This window comes from Sceloporus undulatus, chromosome 1 (genome assembly GCF_019175285.1).
Source record: "Sceloporus undulatus isolate JIND9_A2432 ecotype Alabama chromosome 1, SceUnd_v1.1, whole genome shotgun sequence".
Taxonomy (NCBI): domain Eukaryota; kingdom Metazoa; phylum Chordata; class Lepidosauria; order Squamata; family Phrynosomatidae; genus Sceloporus; species Sceloporus undulatus.
In genome coordinates this window covers 378,346,534-378,367,532 of record NC_056522.1, presented here as the reverse complement: position 1 = coordinate 378,367,532, position 20,999 = coordinate 378,346,534, and the positions used below count along the sequence as shown (strand labels likewise).

General features: G+C 42.7%; 1 protein-coding gene across 7 annotated transcripts in view; it reads right to left on the bottom strand.

The window, feature by feature from the left end:
* Positions 1-9,674, bottom strand: part of NIN (ninein) — a 144,722-nt gene extending 135,048 nt beyond the window's left edge. For all 7 annotated transcript variants that reach the window (XM_042473525.1, XM_042473545.1, XM_042473534.1 and 4 more), the window contains exon 1: positions 9,457-9,674. In XM_042473525.1, the coding sequence (XP_042329459.1) occupies positions 9,457-9,642 (186 nt within the window). In that variant the 5' untranslated portion in view covers positions 9,643-9,674. The remainder of the gene's footprint in view (positions 1-9,456) is intronic.
* Positions 9,675-20,999: the final 11,325 nt, after the last annotated feature.

Sequence of the window (20,999 nt, the reverse complement as noted above, 5' to 3'; positions counted from 1 at the left end):
GTAATTTTAAAATAGTCTTATATCTACAAACATATTTTAACAATAACTTGCATTGGCTGGAATCTTATTTGGTGTCAGCCTCTTTCAGCCCCAAAGCAGCTTAACACAGGTGTTAAGATCTTCTAAAGAAACAGTTTGATATTTTGGTCTGATGTGAAACATCCACATTCTGTTCAGAGTTTTAGAAGTGGAGTTATAAATGTGATGCCATGGGTGCAAGGGTGTGTGTTATGCACTTTACACAGATGTGCATGGAGCATTGCACATGAATGCACGTGTCCATTTGGATGCACCCAGTGATGTAGTCAAGTCTATCAGCCTAAATCTCAAGTCTCTACCTTCCAGTTTCCAGTCAAATCTCAAATCCTTGCAAAATATTTTTTTCAAGTCAAGTCTCAAGAAGAGGTGAAGTAGAAGAGGTTAAGGAGAAGAAGGATTTAAGTAGGTTGGAGTATGTAAGGAGAAGATATGAGAAGGGATAAGAACAAGATGAAGAAGGATGATGAAAGAAGACACAAGTAAACGCGCATGAGATGCCCAGATTATGAAGATAAGAAAAAAACTGAACAACAGATGTAGTTTACTTTTTTGTCTTCTTAACATCAATGGACCAATCAAAGACTTGCTTTGTTTGTTTTATGTGATGAAAGTGATGTGATGTAATTTTAACCAATAATTTTTTTTCTTTAAAAAAAAGTCTCAAGTGTGTGAGGCAACGTTTAACAGAAATAAATGGGTTTGAGGTGAGGTTGAGGTCTGCTTGGCAGACCACAACAGAGGAGCCATCTAAGGCTTTTCAAAAGCTTTAGAAGGACCCTTCTGCCTCAAGCCCACTGCCTAACACATTTGTTGTTCCCTTCCGAGAAACGCACCCTGTGCTCTGGGAGCAAGTCTTGCCTGCTCCTTGAAGTGAATGGCACCAGCAGGTCAGTCACTAAAAAGATACAAGGCTCAAGTCAAGTTGAGTCAGTGGGTCATTTTGGCCAAGTCAAATCCAAGACAAGTCATTGAAGTGACTTGAGTTTTACTTAGGTCTGACTCAATTGACTCGAGTCTACATCACCGGGTGCACTTTGCTGTCTTGGTTCACTTGTACAATTCAAGACAAGGGTTGCCTGACACAATATATGTGTTCTTTTGCATGTCTATGCTTTTATGTATTCAACCCCAATCAAACAATCAATTATTTATTTATTTATTTATTTAATAAGCCATCTTTTTCCTGAAATGGGACCCAACTTCTAGAATTAGGAAAGGGCTCCAAATCCAGCCCCTCTCCACTCCATGGAGGAAATCCAGCAAGAGAAGGTAGCTGTCCAGCCTCTTTCTGAAGACATCCAGAGAAAGCGACCACACCACTTCTCTAGGCAATTGGTTCCACTGCCTAACTGCTCTTACTGTGGCTTTTTTTTTCCTAATATGGTTTTAATTTTGCATATTTCCTAAACTTTCAATGGGGGGGAGCAGAATATCATCATCGTCATCAATAATCTCAGAGAGAGTATTAAACCCTATGAAACTGACTTTTGGTAAGCAGATGTATTGCTTTCACATATCAACACTAACTGAGCACTGTAAAGATCTGGAAGATTTGTCTCACTTCATCCAGCCCTTTGAAAATTTAGGGCAGGGGACATGATTGCATCTTTCTGAATCCTATTACATTCTATAGACTGTATGCCTGAGGCCTTAACACTAGTTGGTATTGCATTGGAAGAAGTGGGTTTATATCCACAAAAGCTCATGCAAAAATAAAACCAGTTAGCTTTAAAGGTGCTGTCAGATTTTTGTTCTCCCCCTTCCTTCCACATTTTTTAATCATCATCACTGCTCAGATCTGATTTCTGATGGTGGTGTCACTAGGGGAGTGCGGACTACACCAGGTGAAATCAAAGGGAGAGGTGACACCACTGTTCCTGATCATATTACACCAATAGTAAAATCATGCCACTGGCTGCCAATTAGTTTCCAGGCAAGGTACAATGTGTTGGTTATTACCTTTAAAGCCCTACATGGTTTGGGTCTAGATTACCTACTAGATTACCTCCTCCCATATAGCCTGCCCTGTAGAATCAGGTCCTCTGGTGAGCATTTACTCCAGTCAGCCAGGACCAGGTTGGCAACTGTCAGCCAGAGGACCTTTTCTTCAACCACCCCTAGACTGTGGAATGACCTGCCAGAAGAGATTCGACAGCTGAATATACTGTGCAAATTTTAAACAGCATTGAAGACCAGTCTATTCACGTAGGCTTATGCAGATGATTTTAAATTGTGAATTTTAAATGATGAATTTTAAATGTGGATTGTACATCTGAGACTATACATTTTATTTGTCCTTTTAAATTGATATGTGTTTGAATTTTAACTGATGTGTTAAGATGATGTTGTTGTTGCTCATGTTACCAACTTCTCTCTTCCTTTCAGTTAGTCTGTGTGCTGACGCAACATATTGTGTCCAGTTCTGGACACCACAATTCAAAAAGGATGTGGAGCGGCTGGAGCATGTCCAGAGGAGGGTGACCAAAATGGTGAAGGGTCTGGAAACCATGTCCTATGAGGAACCACTTAGGCAGCTAAGTATGTTTATCCTGGAGAAGAAAATGTTAGGAGATATGATAGCCCTGAATAAGTATTTGCAGAGATGTCATATTGAGGAGGGAGCTAGCTTGTTTTATGCTACTCCAGAGAACAGGACCCGAAACAATGGGTGCAAGCTACAGGAAAACAGATTCCACCTCAACATTAGGAGGAACTTCCTGACAGTAAGAGCTGTTTGACAGTGGAAGACATAGAATCAGAGAGTTGGAAGAGACCACAAGGGCCCTGATCCAGTTCAACCCCATTCTGCCATGCAGGAAATCCAAATCAAAGCATCCCTGACAGATGGCCATCTAGCCTCTGCTTAAAGATCTCCAAGGAAGGAGACTCCACTACACTCCGAGGGAGTTTGTTCCACATTCCCTTGGAGAGTGGTGGAATCTCTTCTTTGGCAGTCTTTAAATAGAGGCTGGATGGCCATCTGTTGGGGGGTGCTTTGATTGTGAGTTCCTGCATGGTAGGGGTTAGACTGGGTGGCCTGTGTGGTCTCTTCCAACTCTATGATTCTATAAGTCTCAAAGATCCCTTAATATACTGATTTTCCAGACTAACACGGTTATGTCTTTTAATTACTGTAGAATAGTTCATGAGCTAGACAGTCTTCTAAATGACAGGGCATCCTCTACTGCTCATACAATGGTATGTAATATAGTCAAAGTGTATGCAATTATCTGTGTCTGCAGTCTGGCCCAGAAGGATGGTCAGCTGCTGGCCAATGTTGATCAGAATTTCAGGTGCTGTAGTAAGGAGAATGCAGACAGTCTGAAGATGCCGGAAATTCTTCCACTTGAGTTACATTTTTAATGTTCCTTTCGAAATGCTTTTGATGTCACTTCAGCGGGTGTTTCAGAGTCTACAGAGAGTTAAAATCTGCCTCTACTTTAAAAGCCCTGTGACTTTTTAAAAATTGATAAGGTAGAATACGCTGTTGAGCTTATACAGTAGGAAAATATTGATTCAAGGGCAGCTTTTAAAGGCAGCATGACCTATCATCTGGTTTGAGTTACAACACTACACTTATTTATACACCAGTAAACCCCAGAAAACTTTGGTCCAATCCACGCTGCAGAAATAATCTGCTTTAACTGCCCTGGCTCAATGCTAGGCAATTCTGGGAACAGTAGTTCTGTGAGACATTTAGCCTTCTCTGTCAGAAAGCTATGGTGCTACAATAAACTACAATTCCCAGGATTCCCTAGCACCGAACCAGCGCAGTTAAGGCGGTGTCAAACTGGATTATTTCTACAGTGTGTATGGGACTGTAATGAGACTTCACATATGATGCCATGCTGTTAAGTAGACAAAGGGATGCTCAGTGTTCCCTGTTCTAACATGTCTGCTTTCTTCAGGATCACATGCATTACAAAAGGTGTGATGGATGTACCTTAGCCTAGGACATGACAGCTCTATAAAACTAATTTTGCCAGTCTGCAGTTCTCTTGGATGCAATTTGGAAAATTCTGTTTTCTTTGGATTTATGTATGTACTGTATTTATTTATTTAATTGAAGGAGAGACATCCGAAAGGGGCTAAATGTAGTTTACTGGCGCACAGACAAAAATAAAAGGCTACAAGGCCTAGCAATTCAACCTTCAATAAATGACAAAGGAGCTATTAACAGTTTAGTCTAAGTGAAAAGAGGAAGCAAGGAAAGAAACATATGAAGTAAACTGTAAGAGTAATGACCAAAAAGCAATTCAAAAAACAGAAGATTGGACTCAAAAGTGACATGCCTCCAAAACTGAACCATTCTATCCATTTGAACTCAGGGCTAAGAAAGAAAGGCACTTTCCAGACTGCCCAAAAGGGTGGTCTGTAAAGCGCCCTCATTTGCTGCGCGGAGGAGCCTTAGCGGCCAAACCGCGCAACTCCTCTGCACAGGAAAAAGAACCCGCAAAAATGGCTTCTTTTTGTGGTGTGGTAATGATGCTGCAAGGCGACAATGGTGCACTTGCGGTGTCATTACTGTGCTGCGACATGCGGACGCTAAGCGTCCGCTACATCAAGATGGCGGCGCCCATGTAAAATGGGCGCCGCCATTTTGTACATGCTCGGCATGTACTAGGGTTGGGGGCGTCCAGAAAGGACGCCCCTTTCTAACTCTAGTATGTGCCGTGCACATACTTTTGGCCTGTGAGGAACAGGTCAAAGATTTCTTAGGTCGGATCTACACTGCAGAATTAATGCAGTTTGACAGCACTTTAACTTCTGTGGCTAAACAGTATGGATTTCTGCAGTCTGTACTGTTGAGATATTTTGCCTTCGCTCTCAGAGAGCTATAGTGCCACAACAAACTACAAATCTCTAGATTCCATAGGACGGAGCCATGACAGTTTAGCTGCCACATCACATTGTTGACTCATGTTCAACTTGTGGTCTACTAGGACTCCTAGATCCCTTTCACACAAAGTCTCATTAAGCCAGGCGTCCCACATCCTATATATGTACATTTCATTTTTTCTGCCTAAGTGCAGTAGCTTACATTTCTCTGTACTATTGAAATTCATTTTGTTAGTTTTGGCCCAGCTTTCTAATCTATTATTTTGAATCTTGATCCTTTCTTCTGGGATAGTATCTACTTCTCCTAATGTGGTGCCATCTGCCAATTTGATAAGCATGGCCTCTATTATTTCATCCAAGTTGTTCATAAAGATGTTGAAAAGCAATGGGCCCAGGACAGAACCCTGTGGCACCCCACTGGTCACTTCTCTCCAAAATGAAGAGGAGCCACTGTTGAACACCCTTTGGGTTAGGCTGGTCAACCAATTGCAAATCCCACCTAACAGTTGCTTTGTCTAGCCGACATATTACTTCCCTTGATCTAGACACTATACAGTGGTACCCCGGGATACGAATTGATCGCGTTACGAAATTTCCGGGATACGAAAAAGTTCCATTGGAAAAAACTGTTCTGGGATACGAAGGTTTTTTCGGGTTACGAATTTTTTTTCGGCGCGAAATTCAAACGCGCGGCTTGCCAGCGCTAACGGAAAGCCCTTTTCGGCTTGCGAAATGCATCGGGTTACGAACGCCGCGGCGGAACGAATTAATTTCGTAACCTGAGGGAGCACTGTACTTCTATTGATGCAGCTTAGATTCGCATTGGCCTTTTTAGCTGTCATATCAGACTGATGACTCATATTCAACTTGTGGTCTCCAAGGACTCCCAGATCCCTTTCACACGTAGTCTTGTTAAGCCATATTTATGTATTTAATTTTTTCTGCCTAATTACAGTGGGGCCTCTGCATACGCGGCCTTTTTATAAGCGGCTTTGAGTGTACGCGCTCAAGCTGCTGGGCGCGCACGGGGCGGAAGGGGCGGCGCGCCCCATTCAGTTGAATGGGAGTGTGTGGTTGATGCGCCGCGCGCGCGCCCGTTGCGCCCCGCGCACCTCTGCGCCGCCGTGCACGAGCCCCATTGTTTACAATGAGGCTCGAGCATAGGCGGAAATCGCCATACGCAGCGGGATCCAGAACGGATCCCCCGCGTATGGCGAGGTTCCACTGTATTATTATTATTAACCTTTATTTATAAAGCGCTGTAAATTTACACAGTGCTGTACATACAATCTTTTTAATTAGACGGTTGTACTTTACATTTCTAAGTGTTGTACTTTACATTTCTCCCTGCTGAAATTCACTTGGCCCAGTTTTTGGCCCAGCCTTCTAATCTATTAAAGTCATTTTTGAATTTTGATCCTCTCCTGTGGAGTATTAACTACTACTCCTAATTTGGTGTCATTTGCAAATTTCCTCTATTTGTTAAAGTGGTATCAAGCTGCTATAATTGTGCAAAGCCTCTGTGTGTGTCTTTTTCACACAGACACACATACAGATAGGGCAGTACTAATGGAAGCAGTGACTCTGAATATTTGTGAGTGGTACCTGAGAACACATAATTTTGGAGGCAAGGGAAGGGGGAAGGAAGACCACCTGGAGATCTCTTTTAACCAGATATGTGGATGCCCCACTGGAGCTATTCAGCCGCTGCATTATCAAACCCAGAAGCAGCAACTGATGTTTTCTCACCAGGAGAAGCCAAAGAACACCCTGTGGATCGAAAGGGTCCCCAACTGTAGCAGAACAACATCAACACAGGGAGTTTGGCTTGTTTCTTCCACAGTTGTCACAAATAATTGAACTTCTGGTTATGGGAATCTGTTTGAAGCTATGCAGAAAAGTCTGGGGTACCCAATTTGAGGAGGAAAGTTTCTGTGAGCCAGTGTCCTTATTAGCACAATAAAGACTACACATCCCGTTTCAAACTGCTCATTATTTTCTACCGTTCATTATTTTTTCTTCCCCCTTCCTTCCTTCTCTTCTATGGCATACAAGTCCTTGTGCCCTTCAAGGTACAGGGATTTTCTCTCTTGGGAGGCAGCCGGCTCAGAACTCTTTCTCTCCCTGCTTTTCAGGGAGGGAGGGGGGGAATGAAAAGAAAGGATTTCTCGACTTCAAGCTGCAAAGTAAAGCTCCTTTCCTACCGCCTCACCTCCCAAAACCATGTCCACAGAGATCTCCAGTCAACATCTCTGGCCCAGGCAAGCTTGAGCCTAATTCCCAGAAAAGAGAAGGAGAAAAGGTTTCTGAGGGCAGTGGGGCAATGCTAGAGAAGGAGGAGGGAATGAAGAAGTTCCAGAATTTGAATCTTAGCTCATCCATGTAAACTCACTGGGTGAAGTTGGGTAAATCACACTCTCTCAGCCTCAGAGGATGGCAATGGCAAGCCCCCTCCGAAGAAACTTGCCAAGGAAACCTCATAATAGGTCCCCTTTAGGGTCGCCATAAGTCAGAATGACTTGAAGGTACACAGCAGCAGCAATAACAACAACAAAATTCTATAACTAGCCACTAGAGTAACAGAAAGACTTACCTGGCTACAGTCTGATCCAAGCAAGATTACACCCCAGTGGCACAGAATTACAGAATCTTAGAGATGGAAGAGGCCACACCCTTGCCATGGAGGAAGACACAATTAAAGCACTTATGAGATACAGCCATCCAATCTCTCTTAAAAGACCTCCAAAGATGGAGAGTCCACCACTCTCCCAGCCAGTCCATTCCTCTGCCAAACAGCTATCAGATGACTGGCTCTCAGACATAATTTCAGGGTGCTGGTGAATGTTGATAAAATCTCGAGAAGTATCAAGAATTCTCTCTCTTTTTCCCCTTTGACTGTACCTGCTTGTTCATGAGTTGCATCCAGTCTCCTTGAAATATTACCATTTCTTTTCCTCCCTCCCTGTCTCTCCTTCCCTTTCCCACTGACCTTCTGTTACATCCAATCTCATGCAACATTTCAGAAACTGATTTTCACCAATGTATACTAAATTAATTACTATTTTGTTGTTGTTGTTGCTGTTGTTGTTGTGCCTTCAAGTCATTTCTGATTTATGGTGACCCTAAGGCAACCCTATTGTGGGGCTTAATTGGCAAGATTTGTTTAGAGTAGGTTTGTCATTGCCTTCATCTAAAGCTGAGAGAGTATGACTTGCCCAAGGTCACCCAATGGGTTTTATGGCCAAGCTGGGAATTGAACACTAGTCTCCAGAGTAGTTGTCCAGCACTCAAAACACTGAGCCACACTGGCTCCATTATAATATTATTATTATTGTTGTTGTTGTTGTTGTTATTACTCAAGAGTTATAGTCAAAGTGCTAAAGCACTTTAGCAATTTTATACTAGTTAAGTCATGAGGATCATTCTGATTTAGTGAATTCTGTTGCATTTGTGTCCTGGGCCCAAACCCCAGTGTATACCAAGGGCCCACTGTACCAGATTCTCAAAAGGGAACCTTCATCAGTAATTTTGCAATGTGGAAATATATTCATCCATTCAGCAGTGAAAACTCACCACTCTTTACGTGGTTTTTTCTGCATCTCTCTTCTGCATTATTTGGCAGCTTGTAAAGACTTACCTCCCATGACGACCCACTTTTTCCAGGCAAGCATTCTCTGAAGATGCCAGCCACAGCTGCTGGCGAAACGTCAGGAAGAAAATCTTCTAGAACATGGCCACATAGCCCGAAAAACCCACAAAAAACAGCTTCTAAAGACTTGCCTCCCATGACGCCTTGACTGAAATGTTCCTTCTGTCTCATCCTCATTGCTCTCCTTATGCATAAGAGACATTGGCCAATATGCAAAGGGATTGTGTAGCACCTTTGAGACTGAGCAAAAGATGTCATAGCATCAAATTAAGCATTAAGCATAAGTGGCCTTGGTCTACTTCCTCAGATGCATAGTCTCAAAAGTGATAGAAGATCCCTTTGCATAGTGATATTCCAGACTAACAGACCAGTCTTTGAATTCTGTCTTGGCAAAGTATTTTCAAATATTTGCAGAAAGATAGTAAGTCCTGGAAGTAACAGCTGTGTTTACTGGCGGTGGTCATCTTTATTGCTCCCAACATAGTACAAACACACAGGTCAGTACAGGTATATATTTTTCAGAGAATACCGACTTAGTTTAAATTGGCCTGGGGAGTGGAAATGAAAGTTTTTATTAATGCTGGGAGCTGCAAGGAAATACTATGGGATGAAGAAGACATCATGTGGCTCTCCAAAATAAAATCAGTTTGCACAGGAACAAAACCTAGAAGGTCCAGATACATTTTTCGTACCTGGAGGCACCCTAATTCACACACACACACAGAGAAATCTTTAGCAAACTGATTTCTTTTCTTTCAACCTTGTCTTTGCCCCTGTTCTGTCCACCTTTTATTCCAAATTTCCCCCTTTGATCCAAGCATGTTGTCTCTACTGGCCCAGAGACCAACCCTTCCAGTTGTCTCAGAGCAGAGAATTTGCACAGATGTGCAACTACCCTGCAGCACAATCCACTGCTCTGTCCATCTTACCCGGCTTGGGAGACCATCCTGCAACAGGGTCTGCTGCAATGCTCCAGGTGCAACCTCCTCCAGATGCAACACGTGGCAAAGCTCTGTCAGCTCTTCCTGCCCAAGGGACCCAGTGCCGGTAACATCGAAGCTGTCAAAGAGCTCTTTGAGGTGGGCTTCGTACTGGTCCTGCTCAGCTTCATCCATCCCATAGCCCACAGTTCTTAACTGTGCAGGGGGTGGGGTAGGGAGAAGAGAAGGAAACCGCAAAATCAGAAACAGTTAACAGCATCAATTTCAAAGAAAGACATTCACATATAACAGAAAAAAAGTAAAGTGTTGGTTTAAGCATAAGGCCAAACCTTGTGCAAACCACAGTTTACAATTCCAGCCATGATTTTTTCTCCAAATTTACATAGATTGTGTAGTTCTTTCCTGTCCAGCTTCTCTTGATGACCCAGTATGAGAAACCTGAATAGTGGTCTCGGGGAGTGAGCAACAACCAAAATCACTTTGGATGCAATAGGATCTGTCCAAATGGGAGTGTATAACCCAGCTACAAGCTGTTGCATCAAGTCCTGGTTTGGCATCTACTCTCAAACCTTGGTTTGTCAAGATGGTTTTAGTTCACATGTCACAACAAAACATGGTGCTTGTTTTCAAACCACTGTATCATCATTCATCTGAACAATCTCAAGCCTTTTTGTAGCATGAGCTGTCATGGACTGGAGCACAATCCGTTAGGTATTATCTGTGTGTGCATTCTTTCTCTGTCTGCTGCCACACTGCTGAAATAATGCAGTTTGACACCACTTTAACTGCCATGGCTCCATGCTATGCTCCTGGGATTTGGGAGTTTATTGTGGCACCAAAGGTCTCTGACACAGAAGGGACTACAATTCCCAGAATTCCATAGCATGGAGCCATGGCAGTTAAAGCAGTGTTATACTGCATTAATTCGGCAGTGAAGATGCAGCCTCTCTCTCTGTGCGAGCTATAATCAACAAGAAATTCAACTGCATATGCAAAGTTTGTGCTCAGGTTAATGGTTCAAGCTCTTAGCAACAATAATTGCAAAGTCCTTAGGGAGGGTTAGACAAAGGGAAGAAGATCTGGATTTACAGGCAGATCTCTGGGGGATCTGCAGTTGACTGGAAAGAGTTTCTGGCTATTGTTTAACAAGAGCTTCCACATAATGACTTCCTTCTTGCCCTCAATTATATAGCCGTAGAATTTTATGTGGAACAGATGGAAATATCTGTCTCTCCTTCTCTGCTCTCAGTTTGCCAAAAACGAAGCTTTCAAAGCATGACTTATTCCTCCAGCTAGCCAGATCTTTGCCATTTCCAGTAAACTGGGTGCTTTTACAATGGATCAAAGATACAATCAACCCTCCACACCCACAGAATTGTAGTCCATAGATTCAAGCATTCACAGCTTGAAAATATTTTTAAACATATAAATTTCAAAAAGCAAGCCTTGTTTTTATATAAGGGACACCATTTTATATAAGGGACACCATTTTACTATGTCATTGTATTTAATGGGACTTGAGCATCCACGGATTTTGATATCCACGGGGGTCCTGGAACTAAGTGTCCACTGTACCAGATTCTCAAAAAGGAACCTTCATCAGTAATTTTGCAATGTGGAAATGTATTCATTCATTCAGCAGTGAAAATTCAGCCGTTTCTGTAACCATTCTTTACTTGGTTTTTTTGCATCTCTCTTCTGTGTTATTTGACAGCTTCTAAAGACTTGCCTCCCATGACGCCTTGACTTAAATGTTCCTTCTGTCTCATCCTCATTGCTCTCCTTATGCATACGAGGCATTGGTCAATATGCAAAGGGATTGTGTAGCACCTTTGAGACTGAGCAAAAGATGTTCTAGCATCAAGTTAAACATTAAGCATAAGTGGCCTTGGTCTACTTCCTCAGATGCATAGTCTCAAAAGTGCTAGATTCCTTTGCATAGTGATATTCCAGACTAACAATCCAGTCTTTGAATTCTGGTTTGGCAAAGTATTTCTAAATATTTGCAGACAGATAGTAAACGCAAAGACAAAATCATGACCCTGCTCCAGTTTTAATTGCCTTGCAGCCTACTCTGCCTCACTCTCTTACCAAGCTTATCTAAATTGCAAGAGAACTGACCTCCTATTGAGGTCAGTTTTATCAGACTGTTCAGCTCCATCCAAATTTATCTTAACTGCCAACAGCAAAACCTGACATGCTATTATGAAGAAACAAAATCCTAGCCAGCACGGTGTAGTAGTTTGAATACTGGACTTTTGATTCTGAAGACCAGGGTTCAAATCCTTGGTCAGCCATAAAAACCCACTGAGTGATCTTGGGTGAGTCACATTCTCTCAGCCTCAGAGGAAGGCAAAGCAAACCCCTTCTGAACTAATCTTGTCAAGAAAATCCTTTGATAGCTTTGCCATAAGGCCACCATAAGTCAAAAAAGACTTGAAGGCACAAAACTCTCACAATCAAACCATTTCACATTTCTCTCTGTTATTCACATTCTTTGTGCATTTCAAAAAGCTACCTGTTAAAATAATGGTGCTGAGATGCACAGAGAAGCCTTGCTTTGCACCCCAAATTTAACAGTGATCTAAAAGATGAGTGAAAAATAACACCTAGTGTGTAACTATGGAAGCAAGGACCTGAGGCTAGAAAGCAAAGCCAGGCCTCCTGAGAGCAGAGAAACTTCACCCACGAACACCACAATCCTTTTACCAGGCCCTGCATGAACTCTTTGTCATTATAGAGGTAAGCTTTGTTGTCTCATTAAACTGTCATCAGAGCATTTTAAAGTCAGGTGCACAAAGACTCAGTAGCAGCCAAGCCAATTCTAGGTACATCAGCTGCTAAGCTGGACTTTCACCAGAAGTGTGCCTTTATATTATAGAGTTGTTGCCCTTTAATGAGAGATCAGCATGGTGTAGTGGTTTTAGTTTTGGACTATGATTCTGGAGACCAGGGGTGGAATACCTGCTCATCCAAGGAAACCCACTGGTTGACCTTGGGCACATCACACTTTTTCAGCCTCAGATGAAGACAAGGATAACCTGCCCCGCTGAACAAATCTTGCCAAGAAAACCCTGTGAGAACCTAAGTCAGAAATGATTTGAAGGTACACAGCAACAACAAGCTGTTTAACGCCACACCATGGCTCTATCCTATGGAATCCTAAGATTCATGGTTTCATTTGGGACTTAGGATTTATTGCAAGAGAACTCTTGCACTATAGTTTTCCTGGAGAAAAGAAGATACTCTACAATTCTATGATTCTATAGTTCAGGGGAGTGGACTAAAGCTTTTGGGCAGAGAATTCAGCCCCTCATGAAACTACAACACACAAATTTGTAGACTGGAACCATGGATGTCAAAGTGGCATCAAGCAACTGTGGAGTGTTAGACAACTACAGGTATGCATAGAGGCAAGAGACCTATGAATCATAGAATCATAGAAATGGAAGAGACCGCAAGGGCCATCCAGTCCAACCCCCTTCTGCCATGTAGGAAATCCAAATCAAAGCATCCCCGACAAATGGCCATCCAGCCTCTGTTTAAAGACCTCCAAGGAGGGAGATTCCATTACACTCCAAGGAAGGAGTGAGGCCTGTATAGTGGCTATGGAGACATGTGCTTGGACTAAAATCCAAAGAGGGTCCTATGCCCCACTGATATTTCTGCTACCAGCTATGACTGATAAGAGATTCTCTTTTCTTATTTTTTAATTTATTTCATTTCTATGCTGCCTTTCTCCCAGAAAGGGACCCAAGGCCACTCACAAACAAAATTACTTGCTCCCCATCTTTCTCTCTCAGTAAAACAGCCCCATGGCTGGCAGAGCAGTTTATATTTTACCCATTCCCCCTCAAACTTTGTATGCATGACTGGCACCTCTCTGGCTCTAAACTCTTCCTTTCCCTATCTCCCCTGATAGTTATTGTTGGTCCAGGCTGGAGGCTGCTTGGGTAATCAACTTTTCATTTCTGTGATAACCCTTTAACAACATATTAATCAATGCACATTGCATCATAATAAAACTGTATGTTCCTGACTTTAAGCTCCTGTCCATTGCCTAACTGCTAATTTCCCCTAATATCGGCTAATCTCCCAGTGGGATGTTGTGACTACTACTGAAAGACTCCTAAAACATACATACTTGCTACACACATGAACATTAGACATTCAGGGGGTGATAGCTCTTGGCTCCCATCTCAGCAGAAGCAGAGCAGTGAATGAGCCCCAGGTTTTAATCTTGGATAGCTTTCTAAAAAAAGATCAGTCCAAAATCTGGCACACATTTGTCACCCCACTGACATGGAAGCAGCCAGGTTCCACTGCATGTAAGCAGGGATCCACAAAACCATGCAAGTAGTGGAAATATGTTTCAGAGCATGGAAATAGTACATTGCATTAATTTGGTTTCAAAACACTATCAATAAGGAGGAACAATTTCACATTGTACTTCTAATTTAATGACGCCTCCTTTTAAAAGCTATTATGAATACTTAATTTTGCCCATTTTGTTATGCACCTGCATTTATCTCCATCAGTGACTGGAGATCAGAGATAAGGGGCTATTTAAAGCTGCAAAAGCTTTAAAGTTAAATGAACTCTGATTTGCAATCTTGGAAAGTTATGTATGGAAAGAAAGCCCTGGTGTGCAGACTGGCAAAGTTTTAGATGGAAAGAAAGCTGTGGTTTGCAGAGTGCTTACCATTTCTAACCGCTCGGATTCCCAGTGATTGGGCGGTATATAAATAAATCCTATTATTATTATTATTATTATTATTATTATTATTATTATTATTTTAAAGTAACATTTAATGCCCTGATTAACATAGCAAATTAATGATTTTCACTACTAGCATGGAAAATAGTGGGCCAGTTTTCTGGAGCTCACTAACCATTAATGAAATTTGGATGTTTAGGTTCTGATATGCTCCTGTCATCTCGCTGAAATGAACACACAAACAGTAGATGATCTTGGGAACTTACGTAAGCATCCTTAGCAGGCTGAAGTAAATATCCCCTTGGCTCACTCCGTAACTCCAGCCATTCCTCAAGCAACAGCTCTATTTAATTTCACTAAGGAGACTATTCCTCTGGTTCTCCACCAATTCCCTAGGAACTTGAGATAATGCTTTGTGAAATGGTACCAAGAAGAACAACAAGCATATAGGAACAAACAGTCCTGAGCTGAGATCAGCAGTCTGTCAAGTTTCAGTTGTGTATCAAACATCACGACTGGTATTTGCACTAGGTCCTTCTGTGAACCTCTCCCCTGGAAGCACATCAGTTGGAGGACATGTTAAGATGGGGTTATCATCACATTAGACATTTACTTACTTAATAGCCTTCCTTTCTCACAATGTGGTTTAAAACAAGAGGACCGGATTTCTCCCAAACATTGGGGGGGGGGAAGCTTTTTGATGCTAAGAGATATTCAACAGTGTAGCAGACTGCCTTTGACAGTGGTGGCTGTCCACTACTCTGCCATCCACTACTCTGCATAGTTCCTTCAGGCTCTTAGCTGTAGCCTCTAACCATTTGGACTGTGGTCTTCCTCTCTTTCTACTGTTCTCTACCTTTCCTAGACTTATTGTCTTTTCTAATGAATAATTTCTCCTCATGTTGTGGCCAAAGTATGACAACCTCAATTTAGACAACATCTTGGCTTCCAGGCAGAGTGCAGGCTTGATCCATTTGTTTGTCTTTTTGGTCATCCATGGTATCCTCAGCACTCTTCTCCAGCACTACATCTCAAATGAATGGATTTTCTTTCTATCAGCTTTCTTCATTGTCTAGCATTCACATCAGCACATGGTGATGGGAAATACAATGGCTTGGACAATTCTAACTAATGTTGAGTTTTCTGTCTTAGCACTTTAGGATTTTGTCTAGTTCTTTTATAGTTGCCCTTCCCATTCATAGGGCAACTCCTTATGATTTCTTGACTGCAACCTCTGTTCTGATTGCACCCAAAATTAAAACAATCCAGCTAAAAACATTCTAAAATACATTAAAAAAAGCATTACATACAAACCACTTAAAAACATTAGTTTTTTTAACATTAGATCCAATCAAAAAAGAGGCATTCCCATTTAAAAGGATTAATTTTAAAATAATTTAAAAACATAATCATGGAGACAAAAATTCAGCACACCGATTAAAAGGCCCTTCTGCAATAGCCAGTTAATCCTGAAGGGAATCCTGTCTAAACAAAGGCCCTAAGCAGACAGACAGGATAGCATGGGCCCATCCAAGCCATGTGCTACACCCACACAGCCAGGTGCCCCCTTTTCACATCAGAGGCCACTACAGAGGTCTTCTGAGCAAGTGCAACAGCAAGGTAGGTATGGGTGGCATGAGGCCATTTGGTCTGCCAGCTGCCTTTGTAGAGTTTCCTAGAAACTGCAGCAAACAGACCTAGTTAAGCCTCTTTGGGATGAGATCATACTGGATCCAGTGGATCTGTATTCAGTCTGCCAGATCCTAGCCAGGGCCAAATGGCTTGCATAGTCTGGATAGGATGATTCAAGGCTGGGGGAGCTCAGGCCTTTATGCCCATGTGTACAGGCCCAAAAAGTCTCTTGCTGCCTGGTGGAAAGCGAAGAGCGAGAGGACCAACTTAGCATCCTCTGGGGAGTGAGGAATTCACAGACTTTATTATCTTAGCCAACAATACATGATACAGTCAGATATATCCGAAATGGTTAAAAAGGCCATAGACAATGAATGAAGGATAAAAATATTAGAGAACATGTAATAAAATACAAAAAAGTAATCTAACACTGACTACGACAACAACACATTTAGGGGCAAAAATCGATACCACACGGGAGTCTTTTTTTATCGTAGGAAAGGAATCCAAAAGGGGAAAAATATTTTAAAAACTTATTGCACTGGAGGACCTACAAATGCCTAGAGAATAATTTTGTTTTTTTTATTTATATACCGCTATTCCAAAGATCATAGCGGTGAACAGCAAGTAAGCTAGTTAGCAAGTAAGCTAATTTGCCCCCAACAGTCTGGGTACTCATTTTAGCTCCCTCCTCGGAAGGATGCAAGCCTGAGTCGAGCTTGGGCCCTTTTGCTGGTCTTGAACTCACAACCTTGTGGTCTTGAGTGAATGGCTGCAGTACAGGCATTTAACCACTGCACCACCAGGGCTCCTCTTTAAGAATCTCTAGGCCTTCCAGTGTGACTTTTGGCAGAAGATGACAACAGTCACGCTGGAGGACCTAGAGATTCGTAGAGAGAACGTATTAATGAAATTTGTGAATAATCCAATCTGCAAAAGCAAAAACCACAAATGTGGAGGGCCAACTGTAGTCTGTATTCAAGCCATAACTTTTTGGACTATTGTCCCGTCCCCCCCCCCCCCCCCCCCCAAAATGCAGGAGCCTATTTTTTCACGGAATGTGACATCATGGGCATTTGTTGGGGGAAGCAAAATGCAGGAAATTTGTTCTGGCATCCTTTTACCCATATGAACGTTGTTCAGCTATGCCAGTGTGGCAGTGAAGTGGTTGCAGAGTTTCAGTCCAAATGTTAAAGGAACTGCCAAAAGTTCTGGACCCAAAATAGGTTCAACAGCTTGGATAGCTGGATTAAAACCCAGAGCAAAATTCATCACCCTCCAACAGGTCCAGAGGATGCAGCAGCACTACTAAGGAGAAGGGGGGGGGGGGGGAGAAGGTGCTACACCTGCCACCTGTTCCCTCACCTGTCCTCCTGTTCTTTCTCTGACTCCTTGTGAGCCCAGGGGCAGTAGCTGCTGCCCCCAGAGAGGCAGATGGAGGGAGAGGGAGAGGAAATCTTCAGCTGTGTCAGCACAGATGGAGAGGAGGGGGAGAAGAGCGAGCTTTTGCCCATCAGATGCACATCCTCCCAGGGAAATTATATCACAGACTGGTGGACTCTCCTTTACCGAAGGTTTTAAACAGAAGTTAGGTGGCCACCTTCTTGGTACACCAACAGGGAGTGGACTGGACGACTCCTGGGATCCCTTTGAATTCTATGGTTCTATGATTCTACTATGGTGTGTGTCTGTGTGTGCATGGCAAAGAAAAATGGGGCATTAAATGTCTGTTCCTAAATATATACAGATATACAGTGTGGTGTAATAATAAATAAATAAAAATATTTTTTTAATTTCTATCCAGCTTTTTACCCAGTCAATCAAAGTGGCGTACAACAAGTTAAAATACATCCATATATATAATTCCCCCTTAAAACAAGATTAAACAGTATAAGATTAAAAACTACATATTAAATACCAGCTAATCCAAATAATAATCATCATGAGCAGAGTTCACTAGATGGGAAGTCTTATTCGTAGCCGAGTATTTTATTCCGGGTGTAGTGGTGTGAATGTTTGTTTAAGACTCTGGAGACCAGGGCTCAACTCCCCACTCAGCCATAGAAACCCATTGGGTGATCTAGGGCAAGTCACACACCCTCAGCCCCAGAGGAAGGCAATGGCAAACCCCCTCTGAACAAATCTTGCCAAGAACCCCCCATGATAAGTTCATCTTAGGGTTGCCATAAGTCAGAAATGACTTGAAGGCATGCAACTACTACTGCTGCTGCTGCTGCTTTAGTTAATGAAACAGATACATTCCTGAGCATTACTTCTTTTAAACGAAACTGTGGTTATTTGGAAATAACAGGGACAAGTGTTTACACCACAAATAAAAGCACAACAACCAAGTCCACATATGTGAAACTTGTCTAGAGAGTAGCCTCTTTTGGACAGTGTGCACAAGTGTTGAACCCAAGGAAACTGAGCACTATCAGGTTCTGATACAAAGGCAATAAATCCCCCCTAAGTTGCGTGCTTCTGTTCCAAACATGCTATTTTGCTTTATCCCTTTTAAATCCCAGATAATCTCCGTTTATCTGCAAACAGGTAAAATGAGATAGAAGAACTTTCACCAACCAAGGATTGCTCAGAGTTTTTTAATTTTAAAGAAATATGGGACATACCTTTTGTTGTTATTGCTGCACTATTTCTAAACAAAGAAAGAAGTGGTTCCCACATCTAGTCTTTCTGAAAGAGCACCAGCTCATCACTCCTCCAACCATATAAATACTTAAAAACCTAATTGATATTCCATGTAGAAAAAACTATGCCCCACCAAACCCAAAGGGCGCTCAGCAATGGCTCCTCTTCATCCTGGAGAGAAGTGACCAGTAGTGTCCCAAAGGGTTCTTTCCTGGGCCCAGTGCTATTCCATACATCTATCAATGACATCAATAAAGGAATAGGGGGCACATGAAGTCGAAGGCTTTCATGGCCAGCATCCATAGTTTTGTTCTGGGGTTTTTTTTTGGGGGGGGGCTATGTGGCTGTGTTCTGGAAGAGTTTCTTCCTAATGTTTCACCAGCATCTGTGGCCAGTACCTTCAGAGAATGCTGGCATGGAAGTGAGTGGGGTCTATATATACAATGTGACCCTTGGTTGAGAGGAAGTGATTTATAAATTAATCTGTGTTGGTCTCTTGCTGAATGGCAAGGCCTCAGGGTGTCTGCTTAATTAATGATCCATTGTCTGCTGGGAATCCCCCTCACCTTGGGTGGTTTTCATTTGCATTTGCTGGGTCTTGGTTCTGGTTTTTTTCCCCCAGGACTGGTAGCCAAACAATATGTGGCACAAAGGGACAGCCATACAGACTGTCCCTTTGTGCCACATATTGGGGCCAGGGCAGCCACAGCGTCAGCCCAAAGGCCCCAATCCAGCACTTTTTGGGACCAGGGAGAAGTGGCTTCATGCCCCAGGACACCCCAGGAGCCACAGCCCCTTTTCCCCTGGCGCGGTTGCCGTGGCAATCTAGTTTCGGAGCGCCTTCCAGGGCCGCTGTTAGGCCGCCACAAGTGGCCCGATGCAGCGCAAACACATCATGCCTGCGCTGTGCCATTTGGACATGGCACGGCCATGACATCATAATGGTGGCACCCGTGTATACAGGGCACTGCCATTATGACATTGAAGCTACGTGTTATGGTTGTGGGGCATCTGTAAATGATGCCCCGAGGCAACCCTAGCATGCATCCAGGCTGGCACAAAGCGCCAGTCTGGATAGGGCCTTTGTTTACTTTCAGGGTTTCTTCTTTCTCTTATCCCTCTCAAGGATTTGTGGATTTTAAAAAAGTAATAATATATAACAAAAAGAGTTACCAGAAATGCAACCACTGATGGAACAAGTTACTTTTTAAATAATGTGATGAAATTTTGTCATTTCCAACTTACAGCAACCCTAAGTTGAAGCTATCATGAGGTTTTCTTGGCAAGATTTGTTCAGAGGAGGTTTACTTTTGTCTTCCTCTGAGACTGACTCAAAGACAGCTAAAAACAACAATCATTGTATCTTAAGTGAGAGCTCACTTTCAATAACTCCTTTAAAGTTCAAACTGAAACCCAGAGCAGAATCACTACTCCAGAAACCACCAGCTGCCACTGCATTGTAGTCTACAAGTGTTCCTGAGCTAGTTCGGCACTGCAATATTCATTTAGGGCCATTATAAACCTAAGCAAATACTGATAAAAAAAAGCCAAGATTGCTAGGCTGCGCTACTTTCACTGCAACAACACAATGCCTAACACAGCCAATAGATATTAATGGGAACACTGCCAGCATTCAGAGGAATTGTCAGTGAGTCATTTGGAGGCTGATTGGAGCATATGCTCTAAGCATTTAAGTCCATATGTCAGATCAGATTGGAGGCTTGCCCCCGAAACAGGTTTAGTCCTGCTGCTCTGGGAGCAAGTAGTGGACTAGGAGCGGGTGCTGGAGAAAGACGATCCAGGTTCAAATTCACACACAATCAAAAAGCTCCCAATTGTTGACTTGTGTCCCAATCTGCCTTGTAAGGTCACTATTGGTTGTTTCTTCCAGAGGGAGGAAATAATTCTACCCCCAAACTGAGCTCCTAGATTAAGAAAGGACACAATTCACGTAGAATCATAGAGTTGGAAGAGATCTCAAGGGTCATCCAGTCCAACCCCTTGCCATGCAGGACTCACAATCAAAGCATCCCCAACAGATGGTCGTCCAGCCTCTGTTTAAAGACCTCCAAAGAAGGAGACTCTACCACCGAGGGAGTGTGTTCCACTGGCGAATAGTCCTTACTGTCAGGAAGTTCTTCCTAATGTTGAGGTGGAATCTCTTTTCCTGTAGCTTGCATCCATTGTTCCATGTTCTAGTCTCTAGAGCAGCAGAAAACAAACTTGCTCTATCCTCAATGTGACACTTAAGTAATTTTTTAAAATAAACAACTTCAGCAGAAGAAAGGTAGTGTTATGTTGTGGTTGTGCGCCTTTAGGTTGTTTCCAACTCATGACGACCCTAAGGCAAGCTTTTCACAGAGTTCTCTGGGCAAGATTTGTTCAGAGGGTTTTTTGCCGCTGCCTCCCTCTGAGGATGAGAGAGTGTGACTTGCCTAGGTCACCAAGTGAGTTTTCATGCCCAAGCAGGGAACCCTGGTCTCCAGAGTATCAAGATAAAAAAGTTCAGTGTGTTTTAGGAAGCAGTCCAAAGCCC